The sequence below is a fragment of the Alligator sinensis genome, unplaced genomic scaffold (assembly GCF_000455745.1).
Source record: "Alligator sinensis unplaced genomic scaffold, ASM45574v1 scaffold752_1, whole genome shotgun sequence".
Taxonomy (NCBI): Eukaryota; Metazoa; Chordata; order Crocodylia; family Alligatoridae; genus Alligator; species Alligator sinensis.
This window is the reverse complement of record NW_005842000.1, coordinates 2,413,430-2,427,841: the sequence shown is the minus strand read 5'-3', so window position 1 is coordinate 2,427,841 and position 14,412 is coordinate 2,413,430. Positions and strand designations below refer to the sequence as shown.

Here is a 14,412-nt window from a genome sequence, read left to right as displayed (position 1 = left end):
ACTCAGGTGCACATGCTGGTTCACAAGTGAAAGGAGCCACCTGTTAGTGTAATATTCTCTGAACACTTGCTCACGCCATGAAGATCTCCTCCCCACGCTTGGCTGACCTTACTGAGAAGGGACTGGGGAAGCAGGTAAGCTTCAACTTTGAGCAGAGGTGAAGGGGGAATCTGGCACTCAGACTCACTAATGGTTACAGAGGCTTTAGCTTTCATGAAAACACAAGAACACTTATTTTGAAGTGTTTCTGTTTTTTGGGGATTTTGGTGCGTGGGCTCAGAGATAAGGTTGTAGCAGTGTTGGTCTAAAAGTACAAGCAGTCAGTGTGGTAGAAGTGATATCTTTTATTAGACCAACTAGACAGTTGCAAACAAAATGTTTCTTTATTTGCAAGCTTTCAGGCACACACCCCCTTCCTCAGGCATAGGAGAGCGCAAAGATTGTAAAAATTTCTCCCAGGTAGAAATGAAAATTCATATTGGACAGGAGAAAAGTTGGAGCAGTCTATTTACCTCAAAGGTGTCTGATAGCAAGCAGGATGCTGAATTATGCTTTTCTCCTGTGCAATATGAATTTTCATTTCTACCTGGGAGGAATTTTACAATCTTTGCACTCTCCTGTGCCTGAGGAAGGGCATGTGTACCCAAAAGCTTGCAAACAAAATTTTTGGTTTTTTGCAACTGTCTACTTGGTCTAATAAAAGATATTGCCTCTACTACACTGACTGCCTGGGCTCAGATAGGCATTATAATCAGAAGGGAACATTTATGGGAGACGACCCTGGTAATCCCAGGAAGGCCACATGCCCTCTTCCTGTCTTGGGCACTTTGGCTCCTGTTGCCATTGCATTGGCATCTTAGTCTTTGCATGCTGCAGGAACGTGTACATTCCAGCAAAATCAGAATAGCTGTTATCCTCTTTCTGCCATTGGAGATGGAGGCATTGAAGCCCCTGTGACTTTTCAAGGTCATAGGGAGTCTGGCCTAACGGGGCCTGAAGGTAGATCTTCTAGCTTGTAGCCTAGTGCCTGTAACTGCTGGACTGTCCTCCTTGCTGCGCATGCTCCTGCCATTGAAATCATTAACAAATCTAGTGCAAGATTTATCCTGCCCTTCAAGGCCTCTGCTCCTTTGGGGAAGAAGCCATTAAGTAACCTTTCCCCTAACTCAATCAAGCGGCCGAGCTTTCTCTTTACTCGCAATGGCCCCCGGTTCCTCAAACAATTGTGGGTTTATATTGCAGCAGCATCAAAGGTCACAGACAGTGCAAGACCTTGTTAACCTAGATGCTGTGTAAATGCACCCCTCCCCTCCTTCAGCATGCTCCCTTGATGCCTGAAGGGTGTGGGTCCCAGCTGTGGAGGATCCAATTAAAAATGCTAGTGTCCCTCAGCACTTAAACACGCAGGCTGTGCTGGATGACACACTCAGGGAGGGCTGTGAGCTCAGGCTGAGTGATCCTCCTTTCCCTCCAGAGAGTCACAGGATCTGTAACAGTAACATGAGAGAGAGAGAGAGGGCCTCTGCTATCAAATATCTGGAGTCTTACCAAGGGGCTGAACCAGGCCCCTGGAGACCACAAGCCAACAGCTGCATCCAGCATGTGACTCATGACATCCTGCTTCCCTCCACCATCTCCTGGTGCTTTCCCTCGGCCTTGCAGTCGGTGACCGAGGAAGAACCAGCCAGCAGTGCTCCCTTGTTCTGTTGCTCAAGTGCTGCCGGGTCGGGGTGGGGTGGGGTGGACCGGCTTCCTTATGCCTCTCCCAATGGAATACAAGTCCTACCCGAGAGACCACCACACCATGGACAGCCTGGAGAGGCAGCTCATCTGTCCCATTTGCTTGGAGGTGTTCACCAAGCCGGTGGTGATCCTACCCTGCCAGCACAACCTGTGCCGGAAGTGTGCCAACGACATCTTTCAGGTGAGTGGCAGTATCTCTCCTGTTGTCCTGGTAAGAAATGTTTAAAGCTTTTCATGATCAGACCAATGGATCCCGAGGACTCTGCCCTTCCTGTGTCGGGAGGGAGCTCCGGCTGGCTTGGAGCACAGCTCTGTGGATTGAGCAGGACAAGGGACTGCCCTAGAAGGTGCTCTGGCCTCTGCTAACCCCCCATGTTCAAGGGTCTGAAAAAGGGATTAATTCTCCCAAATGCCTGTCCTGCTAGTGCAAATGTTGGGGCAACAATGGCTCCCACTGTCCAATGGGATCTCCTAGGCATTAATGGATCTATCTCCTCAGCTCCTGTAAGGGACAGGAGGATCCTCTTCTTTTCTTCCCTGTCTCTCCCATTTCCCTCCAGTCTAAAACAGGTTACCTCTGCCCCCACCATCAATGCCCAGGCAGTGCAAGCTGGAAGTTGGGACTCGGTGGGCACAGCTACTGCATCTCGTTATCTGCTTGCTAAAGGGTTGCTACCCTTTTAGAGGCACAGAGACATGAAGCTCTCTGTCTCTGGGAAGGGGACTTGGCGAGGGAGGTAACAAAGGGGCCATCTCGCCACAAGTGGGACGACTACCTCTGCAGCTGGAGGTGCAAGGACTCCCACTTCCTGGTGCTGTGGCACCGTTCGTGCTGAAGGAGCTGCTAAAACGTGGTGGCTAAAGGCATATCCCCAACTAAGAAAGGCCTTTTGAAGCAAGGCCTGGGACTCAATGCACAAGTGGAGGAGATGTAGCTAGATATTAAGGGCAGCAGTGATATGAGCATTATAAGAGAGGATTCATAGGTGTTGATGGCACAGCTCAGTTCGATATCTGGGTTAGTGGAAATCTGGGCTTATATAATAACCTGTGGCCCTTTGCATTGAAGCCTGGACACCTGGGACATGGGGGGCCTGGAGACGTGATGTGCCCAAAGCTGTGCTGGGAGTAGATTTCAGAGCCAAGGTTGGAATTTAGGTGCTCTCCATCCTTTGGGTGGCCTTTGAGGTTGATCCCACCGATGTCAAGGGGGAGATTCTTGGTTTGACGGGTGAACTGGGGAGAGTGAAGCACGATGCACTGGGATTTCAAGAAGGGGCTTTCAGGTGCAGCTGTGCCAGGGCTGTCTCCTTGAGTCTTCTGCAGACGGCTGTGCATAGTGGAGAGCTGATGCATGTTCTTATTCCAGCCACTCTCCTGTCCTGGGGGACCTCCATCACCTGCCCTTGAGCTATAAATTGCCTTGCCTTTAGGCTTAGCTCCTGTCCTGGGAACTCATGTTTAGAGCTCCCTTTAAAAGCCTGCCCTTGTCCCTGCTACCTTCCTGCAAGGCTAGGTTCCTGCTTTTCAGAGCACCTTTTAGGTCACTTAAGGCCCAAGCCAGCCTGTGGCCAGTTAAGCCCCCTTCCCCTGCAGAGCGCTGATGGAGATCTCTCGCCTTTCAGTCTCGTGGGACAACCCTGGGGTCCGCAGGCAGGTTTCGCTGCCCGTCCTGTCGCCATGAGGTGGTCCTGGACCGACACGGTGTCTACGGCCTGCAGAGGAACCTGCTCGTTGAGAATATCATTGACATTTACAAACAGGAGTCGGCCAGATGCCCCAACAGGTTGGTTCCCCCAGGATGGAAAGGATCCCTTGCTATGGTGCTAGCTGCAGTCAGCAAGGATGTGTATCCGTGAAGGCAGTATTTAGCTGCCAGTGGTCTCTATGTGCTTTGCAGAGCTCCAGTCGGGCACGATCTCTAGACGGCTGCTTGCTTGTCTGCATTTGTAGCTCTGTTCTTTAGCAAGGTGTCTGATTTCTCCATACTTGACCCCGCAGACCCTGACAGGTGCTGCTCTGGCCCCATGTTGATGCAGGTAGGGCTCCAGAATGAATGTGCTCAGGTTATAAGTCCCATCAGGCTAGCTGGAAGCTGACAGAGCTGGGCTCTTTCCTTGTCAGGCATCATCACTTGGTGCCCACAGGAGTCTCCAGAGCCCCCAGCCCTCTGTGGGCTTGCATGTGAGAGGCTGGAAGTCACTGAGCGATGTTCAAAAGGAGAAGCAGATCTAGGTCCCTTTCTCTCAGCTGTGCTGTCTCTCCCCTGCCAAAGCCCGCAAAGAGAAGGGGAAACCTATTCTTGGGCCTTGAGGCAATGGATCTCGCACAGTCTCTGTGGATGGCCTGTACTGTTTGAGCAAGAAAGGGTCACTTATACACATGCTCTGTTGCTGCGGCTGCACGGACCTGTGGTTCGAGAAGGTCCTTGCCCCAAAAAGCTTACAGCACAAGCAGGCCGGTGAGGGGCTGGGAGCAGAGATTCAGGGACCAGCCCTGGCTCACATGGTAATCAGTGCAATGGTGAGAGCAGAGCCCAAGTCTCTGGGCTTCCTGCCTGCTGGACTTTGCTGCCTCCACTGCTGTTGTGAAGTAAGAGCATGCACAGGCAGCCTCTTGGGAGGTGCATCTAGCAGGTGGTGCTTACACCCAGCCTGGCCTGATCTTCTCTAAAGACCCCCCAAGAGGATCTTAACACCTCTCCCTCCTCCCCCCATCCAGCTCCAGGCCCCTGCTAAAAACGGAGCAGCCGCGGTGCGAGGAGCATGAGGAGGAGCGGATCAACATCTACTGTGTGACGTGCCGGGTTCCCACCTGCTCCCTCTGCAAGGTCTTTGGGGAGCACAAGGACTGCGAGGTTGCACCCCTGTCCGACATCTACATGCAGCTGAAGGTTGGTTCCTCCCTGGGATGAGCCATGGGGGCACCCAGCTTGGTGCGGGGGAGTAAGGATTGCATTCCTATAGAGCCGCCCGCTAGCCCCTGCTGAGGCTCTTGGCACTGCTGGCAGGCTGGCATGAGCACGCCAGTGCAGCAACGACTCTTCCAGCTCCTCTCTCCAGGATCAGGTGCAGAGCTTGGCATTGGCATTTAGCCTGCTCTGTGGGGCTGCCCAGGACCTGGGACAGGAGCAAGCAGAGACTGGAATGGGCATGTGATGCCATGTCAGTACCTTTCTCCAAAAGTGCTCACTGCCCATTAGGTTTCCTAGCATCCCTGTCAGGCTGGGGGGTCTTCCCTTAGACAGCAGAGCTGAGGTCAGGAGAGGTTATGGTTAATATCAAGGCTAAGTCGAGGTCAAGCAAGAGGTCCGCAGCTGGGATTAGAGTCAGGGTCTCCTGCAGCCTGTCCCTGGGTAGAAATTCAGAGCCTGACCCTACACATGGGAGGGGGATCTATGAACAGACCATGTGGCAGCGAGATGGGCAAGGCTGGGGATTGTTTGGCTGGTGGTCGTAGGGGCTGGATGAGGAGGATGTCCATGCCAGCGGTGAGGATGTAGAAGCGTCCCCCCTGCAGAAGTGCTCAGGCCACTACACAGACAGTGATGGCACTGTCCCCTTTTGCCCATGAATGCGGGAGTTCAACTCCTGCAGCAGATGCCATTGCTGGGGAGTGGGGCTCAGAAAAGTCCCAGCTGGTAGCAGAGATGTGAGTGAGGAAGTCACTGCGGCAGGCTCTGGGGAGCAGGGACCATCTCTACCTCTTTTGATCTTGGGATCAAAACGGGATGCTCTTGATGCTTAACTCTCACCACCCTCGCCCACAGACCGAGCTGACAGATGGGATCGGAGCCCTTGTTGCCGCCAACGACGGGATCCAAGCCTTCATCGGTCGCTTGCAAGACACCTGCAAGAACATAGAGGTGAAGGTCCTTCCTGTGCTGCTGGGTTTGGTCTAAGCCTGGCCCATACAATAGCTGGGAGCCCAGAGAGGAGCAGCAGCTCAGTTCCAGAGTGACCAGAGACTCCTGCTATTTATTCTCAATCCCCCACCCCCACTTTCTCGGTATGGAAAACAAAATGAGACGTCATTTGGGGCAGCTTGAGGCAACTTGGAACAGTCAAGCTCACTGGACTGGGCTGGAACTCTGTTCTGAGGCAGCTGTATGTTCACCTACACCCCCCTGATGCCTCCTGGGAGTTGCAGTTTGCCTCCATCATGGTCTTGGTCTTTGCCATGGAGCACCTGGGTCTCTCTTGGCCACAGCTCCAGCGTGGTGGGGGAGTCACCGGAGTGTGGTGCATGGAGACAAGCTGCAGGCAGGATGCGGCTGATACTTGGGAGCACTTTGTTCAGTGATGTGCACAGCGTTCCAGCATCGCTCCAGTCTGGGTAACAGGGTGGGAATTTCCTGTGCCATGGAAATGCCTTTTCCCTTGGGCTCTGCCTGGAATCCTAGAGAAGTTGGGTGGAAGGGACCTCCAGAGGCCATCCAGTCCAGCTCCCTGCCTGAGGCACAAACATCCTGTGTAAATCCATTGTCTAGCTTCTTAGTAAAACCGCATGGTCATCCCTGATGCGACACAAGACTTCACCCCCCGAGTCTGGCACAGGTAAAGCAGGGAGACCTACATCCTGCTGCTCTAAAGGTGGTTAATATATGCTCAAGGGATCCCAGGTAGAGGTCGTGCCTCTCGCTGTAGAGGTCGTGCCTCTCGCTGTAGAGGAAGGCAACCCTTCACCCCAGTCTGTATCAATAGGACCGTAGGGTAAAATTCCTTCCTGACCCCAAATATAGCATCAGTCTGACCCTGAGCAGAGGGCCAGGAACCTCTAGGTCTAAGTCCCAGTGTGAGTCAAAATCCCCAGCCTGGGCTGCAGCCAACATCCAATGCCTCTGAGGAGGCTTAAAAACACCCTGACACGCATAGCAGCAGGAGTCCTTCCTGGCCCTGTGTGGCAACCAGCAAAGCTCAGAAGCCTGGGAAATTCCCATAGAAGAACACAGGCTTCGCTACACCTAGATTATCCCTGACCAATGCTTGCCCAGTCTCTTCTTGAACACCTCCAGTGGTGGAGAGTTCACACCTTCCCTAGGCTGTCCAGGGATCTTTGCTCTAAATACTAAATCCTGCATCCTCCAAAATGCAGCTCCAAAATGTGTTGAAATTCTCCTGTGAGCACAAGATGCTCAGACGATATTATCAGTAGAGTCCACCTGAGCTCCAGGATCCAGCAAGCTGAACTTGTGTTCATCCATGCTGATGGGGTGGGCACTGATGGTCTTTGGCTCTTTTGGGCAGGACAACTGCAAAGCCCAGAAGCAGGCTCTGTGCGAGAAGTTCGACCGCATGTATGCCATCCTGGAGGAGCGCAGGAAGATCATGCTGCAGCGCGTCACCTATGAGCAGGAAGAGAAGACCCAGCACGTGAAGTCACTTGCCAGGCTGTATGGGGACCGTGTCGAGTCTGCCTCCAAGCTGGTGGACACCGCGCTGCAGTCCATGGAAGAGCCACAGATGGCTGTCTTTGTGCAGGTACCATCTCCCCCTTGTTTCTCCTCTTCCCAGGATGAACTGATGGGCTTTGCTTCCCAGGGCCAGGAGATGAACAAGACCAGGCCTGCCTTGATATACAGCAGCTGCGCTGGTCCTCTTGGTGTTTGAGGCAGTCTTGCAGCTCAGTGCCCTAGGCATGGATTAGGGTCGATGGCTCTGAGGTTGTCCATCTTGGCTTCCTTTCCAGCCAAACCTCCGTGGCTCTGGGCCACCCACTGAGTGGGAACCCTTCAAGTCAGAAGACCACCTCTATGGCCCCACTGTCAGGAGAGCAGCAACTAGGATCTTGGCCAGGGAATAGTCTGGTGTGGGATGAGAGCTGGAGTTGACCTGAGATCTACTCTTTTTGGTTATGGTTGGGGTGCATAGCAAAGCCAAGCCGTGAAGGGTTAAACATGGATGAGGCAGGATTATCTCCTTGATGGGGAGCAGGGTGGGAAAGCAGATGGGTTTCTCACATGCATGCAGATGTGCCCATGCATGCACCTTTCCCCTGTTCTTGTTCACTGCCTGTGGTCTCATCTCTCTCCTCTTCTCCCTGCCCAGAACGCCCGTGTCCTCATCCAGAAGTAAGTACCACCCCCCTGCTCTTCACCTCTCCATCCCTGGCTCTCTGGGGCAAGGGGGCAGTGCTCTAGGTGGTCCCTTCTCTCTGCAGGATTTCAGAGGTGACCCAGAGCTGTCAGCTGGAGGAGATGGAGTCCGGCTATGACAACATGGAGCACTACGCAGTGGACTTCAATGCAGAGGAGCGGGTGCTCTACCATTTGGACTTCATCAGAGGCAAGGAGAAGCATGTGGGGTGGTCAGGGGCAGGGACGGGTGTGGGATTGAGTCTGTGCACATGGTTACAGTGCGCCGTTCTCCGCACTGAACCAAGGGAACATCCTTCCTTCTCTTCCTCACTCTGAGTGCACTTGGGCCCCCATTTCCACTATCACTGGTATTAGTGCAGCAAGGAGGTGCTCCTTGCTGGGAGCAAAGGGCCAGCCTCCAGCCCCTGATAGAAGAGCAGTAACCCTGCTGCCTCGCTGTGGACATTGGCCCCTATTACATCCACCTGATTCTCCTCTGGGAGCTGCACTCTTCAAGCCCTCACTGCACATCCCACACATGATGGGGCTCCTGGGAGGTGCAGGCTGGTGTGTGCTGGGCACAGGGCCATGAAGGAAGCAGACTGAGGGCAAAGGGGGAGATGGGTGGTGAATCGCAAGAGGAAGGGGGATAGCACAGAGCCGACCCCTTCAGTGGGCTTTGTGCTTGTTTGTTGAGAGGTGCCTTTTCCTTGTAAGTCTCTGGCATCTCATCTAACCCCCACTGAAGTTAATATTGATTCCCACTGGTTTTCAGTGGGCTTTGGGTCAGACTGGAAGGGATTGGGAATCCAGCTCAGCTCCTCTGATAGCAGTGCTCTCACAGTCCCAGGATCTGGAAAGGGCCAGCTTTGTATTCCCAGTTACTCTCCTGACCTGAGAGAATGAGGCTTCCCTTGGCCTGAGACCCCCATAAGCTGATGGTTCTGGCAGGGGTTGGTGTCTATGAGATGGGAGTGCTTGTACCCATCCAAGCCAGGCTCTGCCTGCAGCCATCCTCATTGCAAGGGAAATGTTCTTAACCTTTCAGTGGAAGAGGAGCCTGGAGAAGAGGGAGAGGAAGATGCTGAAGGGACAGCAGCAGAGTCTGCGAGGGCCGAAGGGACAGCGTCACAGGGCAAGGGCCAAGATAATGTCATCCCGAATGGCAAGGAAGAGGAGGAGGAAGGGAAGGCCTTGACGATGAAGGAGGCTGAGTGTGATGCTGCGGGGGAAGCTGATGGCATGGCCACCCCTCTGGGTTTAGCTCAGTTTGGATCAGTTGCCCAGGCTGGCAAGGAGGCAGCAGAGGGAGACCCTGGGCCTGGCCAGCAGGTAATGGCTTCTTAGGACTCTCTTACCTCTAGTGTGCCTGCAGACACTGGCCATGGTGGCAGTCCTCTAAAACCCAGGCATGCATGTGTACAAGCAACAAGGGGAACACTCAGATCCATGGGGCACCTCAGTATACACCCAGGCCCTACCACCCTGCCTAGGTGGACTTCATGCTCTCCCTACGCTGCCCCCATCAAATGCTGTGCCCTACTGGTCTCTTGAAACTTGTGTGCAACCCCTTGCTTGAGAGCTGCTGCTCTCGGCTGTCATGGAGGTGCTGCTACAGGCCAGCCGTGGCTCTGGGCAAGCTGCAGGGTCCCCTACCCCAATCTGGCAGGAGAAGGCACTGAGCCTCCATGAAGAGGCAGCTTTGCACTGTGGCTTCTGGGCTGGCAAAGATGGCCCGTCTCCCAGTCAGTGGGTGTGCTTCCTGAAATTCATCACCTGCAGGTGGTTTGGTGGGAGTGTTTCTGTGACGGCCTTTGGCATGGCTCAGTTCTCCCTGATCTTTGCTTCCAGAAAGATGCGGCCGCCCTGGATGGAGAGCTGAATGCTGCTGTCCCAGATGTGCCAGGATTCCTGGGCCATCTTGCTCCCCCCAGCCATGCAAAGGGATCTGCCCTCGAAACTCCATCCCTGGGGAACGCTGAGACAGAGGAAGCCGCTGGCTTCGGCCCTGCTGAGGCAATCACTTCAGACAGCTCAGCAGGGAGCAAGAGTGATGATCTAGGCAAGAGCTGTGTTGCTGGAGCTGCCCCAGGAGAAAGGCCTGGAGCAGAGAAGGAAACAGCATCTGCTCCCTGCCAGGTCAGTTGGGGCTGGAGGGTGCTATGGTCTGTCGCTCGGATGTTGCGGCTTTCATTCGTGGGCATGTATGTGCTCGCTCTGTGTGTCAGCTGCTGGGAGCCTGTGCCATGGGCTAACCCAGGGGGCAGCCCAACCTCTGCTTTGCAGTGGGATGAAGGCTCATACAGCTCCCCTGAGATGTGTCCCACCCCTCTCCACGCCTTACCTTCTGCAAGGAGCATGCTGGGAGCAATGGGGTGATGAGGTGTAGGCGCACACAGCTCTAGGAGGACAGGAGCAGGCAACTTGGATGCAGCCTGTCTAGGAATCACAGCCGCTTCTTGTTTCCTTCTCACAGAAGCGGGTGCGGAAGGGTCGGTAGACGGCTGGGCCGTGCAGTGCAGCACTTGTGTGTGTGCTGAATACCCCCTGGGGAGAGTGGGGGCTGGAGGGGAGCCCAGCTTTGGTACCATAGGCACAGGAGGACTGCTAGGTGCAGGCTCGACTCTGGGGGTAACCTTAGGGCTTTGTGATGTGAATGGTCAGTGGGCTTGAGCTAAGGGGCTGGCCCTAGGGGCTATAGAGATGTACCCATGGAAAGACAAGGAATGCAGGGGCAGTGCTTTTCCAGCAGGCAAACCTAGCTACCAGGTAAGCCCTGTCCCGCAGCACCAATGCTGGGATAACCCCAGGGCCTAGTGCATGACTTGCTGTCATGTCCTTCTGAGCCAGAGATGAGCGTTACCGTGAAGCCACAGCAGTCTTTGCCTGGGGGCAAGGATGTGAGCATTCCCCCGTCTCTGGCTACGTCCTATCTGAGGCTTCCTTATTTTTACCCATCTGCAAGCAGGGTGCCAGAAACGCTCCTCTTGCCCTTCCTCCTGCATGGGGACCAGACCTTTTGAAGCTTGAATCTTTTCAAAGAGGGCCCATCTCAGGATGAGAGAACAGCCCCTAGCTTCCTCCTCCAGCCCCTTTCCACTGGGTATTCAGCCCAAATATTTACACTTAACTCTTCGCCTGCATCCCCAGAGGACTTGAGGTGTGCCCATGGGAAGGGTTAACTTCTCTGGCAGGCTCTTTGCTGGCACAGACAGCGTAACATCAGCCTTGTTTGAACAAACTGTTCTTCCTTCCGCGGCGGGACCTGCTGCTTTTATGCATCTCCTACATTGTTGTGTCTTTCTAACGGGGAGAAAATGTACTTAAAGAAAATCACCCAAATCATCGGAGCGCATTATCACTGCCAAGCTGGCTTTGTCCTGCACTGCTTCAGTGACGGTCCAACTTCAAGTTGGAACTCCAGCTCTGGAGCTGGCTACGTGGACATGATTTTTTTTAGCTGCCTGGTCTCTCTGCTTTTCTTTTTAGGGGATTGTTGTGTTATAATAATCCTCCCCCCCTCCTGGCAGCACCTTTTATCTTCAGGCTTTTGCAGAGCTGGGGGCCTGTGTCTGCTCCTGAAGTGAATGAACAAGGTGCAGCGGTGACAGACTTTCAACCCATTTGCCAGTGCAATTGCATGAGTAAGTTGCCTATCTAAGTAGCAGGTCATTGCCCAGGCAATTTGCAGAGGGGAGACGTTCAGGCTCATGGCCACTGTGATTGCACTGGCAAACTGAGCTCCAAACCCATCTGAAAATGTGCTCCGCTGTGGACTCTTCTGGCTGTACAGCAAAATGGAGTGTGACTGTGGCATGGGTAGGCATGCCCATACTGGCACAGGTGGCCATGGCAGTGAGGATAAGCCTGGGTTGGCAGCTGGGGAGCAAGCCCTCTCTGGCTGAAGCCCGTGCATGGTCTTTTCTGCTTTTGTTGCCTGTGCTGGCTAGAATAAAGCTAGTTTGGAGCTTCCCATGCTGCAATCGCAGCAGCATCATGTTTCGTAAGCCATGCAGCTTGAACCCGGGGGCTGCCACGTGTATGCAAAGGATTGAGGACTGCCTTTTCCTTCCTGTCGTGCTAAACCTTGCAGTGCCTCTCGCTGTGTCATCCATCCCCATTCCATCCCCTTCATGGCCATCTCACCCTGGCATTTTGTGTCTGCCTGTCTGTGCGTGTGTCGTTCTCTGCCAGGCTGTCGCCATCAGCCTTCTGGTGCTGGCCTGGGCCATTTTCCTGAGACACCTTTGGAGCATGTGGCCTCTCCATGGATGAGAGTGTGCGGCATAAACCCAGGTACTGCCTGCCAGCCCACAGCTGGTTCTGGGGCTTTGCCTCCGTCACGCTCTGGTAGAGAGCCGGACAGCAGCTAGGCAGGGCCTTCAGGCTCAGAGGCGGGGGGGACGCAAGGGAGAATGGGGTGTTTGTTCATCCTCCTCTGCCGCAGGCTGCTCTGAATACCTGATTCTTTCCAGGACCCGACAGGTATCGAACAGAAGAGCGAAGAATCCAGTGAACCACCCCTTCAGAGCAGGCCTGCTCTCTCCCTATGGCTTTACGATTAAAGGGAGGTGGGTGCAGGCCACCTTCCTCTCCCTGAGTGACCCACTCCTCTGCCTCTGGCACCTACCCCTCCAGTATGACTTGGATCCACTCGGCTCGGGCTGGGAAACCAGACACCGGATCACTTGGTGAAACACGGAGGCCCCCAGTCATATACATCAGCCTGATATGCAGAGGCGATGAACCCTTACGAGCCCCGTTGGAAGCTGATGGTACTTGGTACCTCTGAAAACCAGGCCTTCTTATTTGACTTGGTGTTGAAATCCTCTGGGCTGCTGTGTCCAGGAGATCAGACTGGATCCTCCTAACAGCCCCTTCTGGCCTTAAAAAGAAAATGATCTCTGACACCTGTGTTTTTTTACCCAGAACAGCTGGGATCGTGTGCAGAAATTCAGATTCTCAGCAGATGTGTAATAAAAGGCCAAATACAACCCTTCCATCTCTATAGAGCGTGCCCGGATCTGACGCACACCATTTGTCCTCTGCATTTTCAGAGCCCTGGAGCACGTGGCATTGGATGCTCCACCGTCCAGCTGTGCTTGTTCTTACACTGTTTTTCAGTGGAAAATGCTCCCTAGCCCTAAGCTCGCTGCCTTTCATCCAGACAATAGAGAAACCAGGTCTGGCCTCTTATGGAATTACATTGTTCTTTTTCCAGGCTCACCCTCCAAGCTTCAGAGCCAGCCCGGCTATAGTTTCTTGGGCTTTTTCCCCCCCCACCCGATTCTAATCTGGAAAGAGATGGTTCCAGCAGCCAGCTGGATATTTTGGGTTTGTTCAGGAGAAGAACATGCGGCGAAGCCTGAGAAGCAGGGGAGCAAGCGTGCTGCTTTGGACTGCCTAAACTCAGGGTTGACCAAATTAGGACTAGCAAAGGCCGAAAGAATAGCCCCCAGGCTGCATATAATTTACATAGGCATTTACAGGCATTTAAAAAAAAACAACCCACACCATCTGCATGCTTACAGGCCTTCTGCGTGTACCTGCGTCGCCGTGCAGGTGAACAGATACTGCCGCAGCGATCTTGGCCCCGGAGAGATGGAGGCAGGGACTCTGCCTCAGGGCGCTGTTGCTTGCACTTGCTCCTGGGCTGGTCATTCAGCTTCCCGGGGTTTAGAGAAGGGAGAAGCGGGGAAGGGAAGGGCCCCGGCGGTATTCCCACAGGTTCAAAACAGGCTTTGGGGCCAGGTGTGCTGGCTTGAGGGGACACGCCTCGAACACTTATAAGCAGTTTTGTTCCATATGCATCACCTGCAATGCTGTGAAGGCATCCCAGCCGCGGGCACCCAGGGCAGGTGCTCTCCCCCTCTCCACGCAGCTTTGTCCATGCCCGTGCCTGCAGTCAGCCATAGACAGAACCCCCCAGGCCCGACTGGCACGCGATCAACCCCCAGCCCGGCACAGGGGCAATCGTCCATGGCTCTGAGGGGCAGGCAGGACCCCGGACACTTTCACGACCAGGCCCATGGATGGTGTTTATCGGTGGGGGACCAGAGGGGCTGGCAGGGCTTGCTCTGCTGCAGCTCTGGGCACCTTCACAACCAGGCCCTTGGAGCTAAGGCCTGTGCCCCATGACGGTGTTTATCGGGTAGGCTGGCAGGGGTTGCCCCGCTGCAGCTCCGGGCACCTTCACAGCCAGGCTGTGCCCTGGGTGGTGTTTATCAGGGGGTTGGCAGGGGTTGCCCCACTGCAGCTCCGGTGCCTTCACAGCCAGGCTGTGCCCTGGATGGTGTTTAGCAGGGGTTTGGCAGGGCTTGCCCCGCTACAGCTCCGGGCACCTTCACAGCCAGGCTGTGCCCCTGGATGCTGTTTATCCTGGGGCTGGCAGGGGTTGCTCCGCCACATCTCCAGGTGCCTTCAAGCCTAGGCTGTGCCCTGGACGGTGTTTATCAGGGGGCTGGCAGGGCTTGCCCCGCCACATCTCCGGGCTCCTTCACAACCAGGCTGTGCCCCCGTACGGTGGTGATCAGGCAGGCTCCCCTCGTCCCTCCATCCCCTCGTCCCTGCGGCGCCCAGGCTGCATCGGAGCC

At 54.6% G+C, this 14,412-nt stretch overlaps 1 protein-coding gene across 1 annotated transcript in view; it reads left to right on the top strand.

Annotated features, from left to right (window-relative positions):
- The first annotated feature begins 6 nt into the window (after window positions 1-6).
- LOC102387924 (tripartite motif-containing protein 54-like) overlaps window positions 7-14,412 on the top strand; it is a 57,172-nt gene continuing 42,766 nt past the window's right edge. The window contains 11 exon segments of the mRNA XM_025201681.1: window positions 7-134; window positions 1,475-1,736; window positions 1,738-1,924; window positions 3,369-3,529; window positions 4,465-4,636; window positions 5,513-5,608; window positions 6,990-7,223; window positions 7,791-7,813; window positions 7,903-8,027; window positions 8,868-9,151; window positions 9,671-9,958. Of these exon segments, the coding sequence (XP_025057466.1) occupies window positions 1,501-1,736; window positions 1,738-1,924; window positions 3,369-3,529; window positions 4,465-4,636; window positions 5,513-5,608; window positions 6,990-7,223; window positions 7,791-7,813; window positions 7,903-8,027; window positions 8,868-9,151; window positions 9,671-9,958 (1,806 nt within the window). The 5' untranslated portion in view covers window positions 7-134; window positions 1,475-1,500.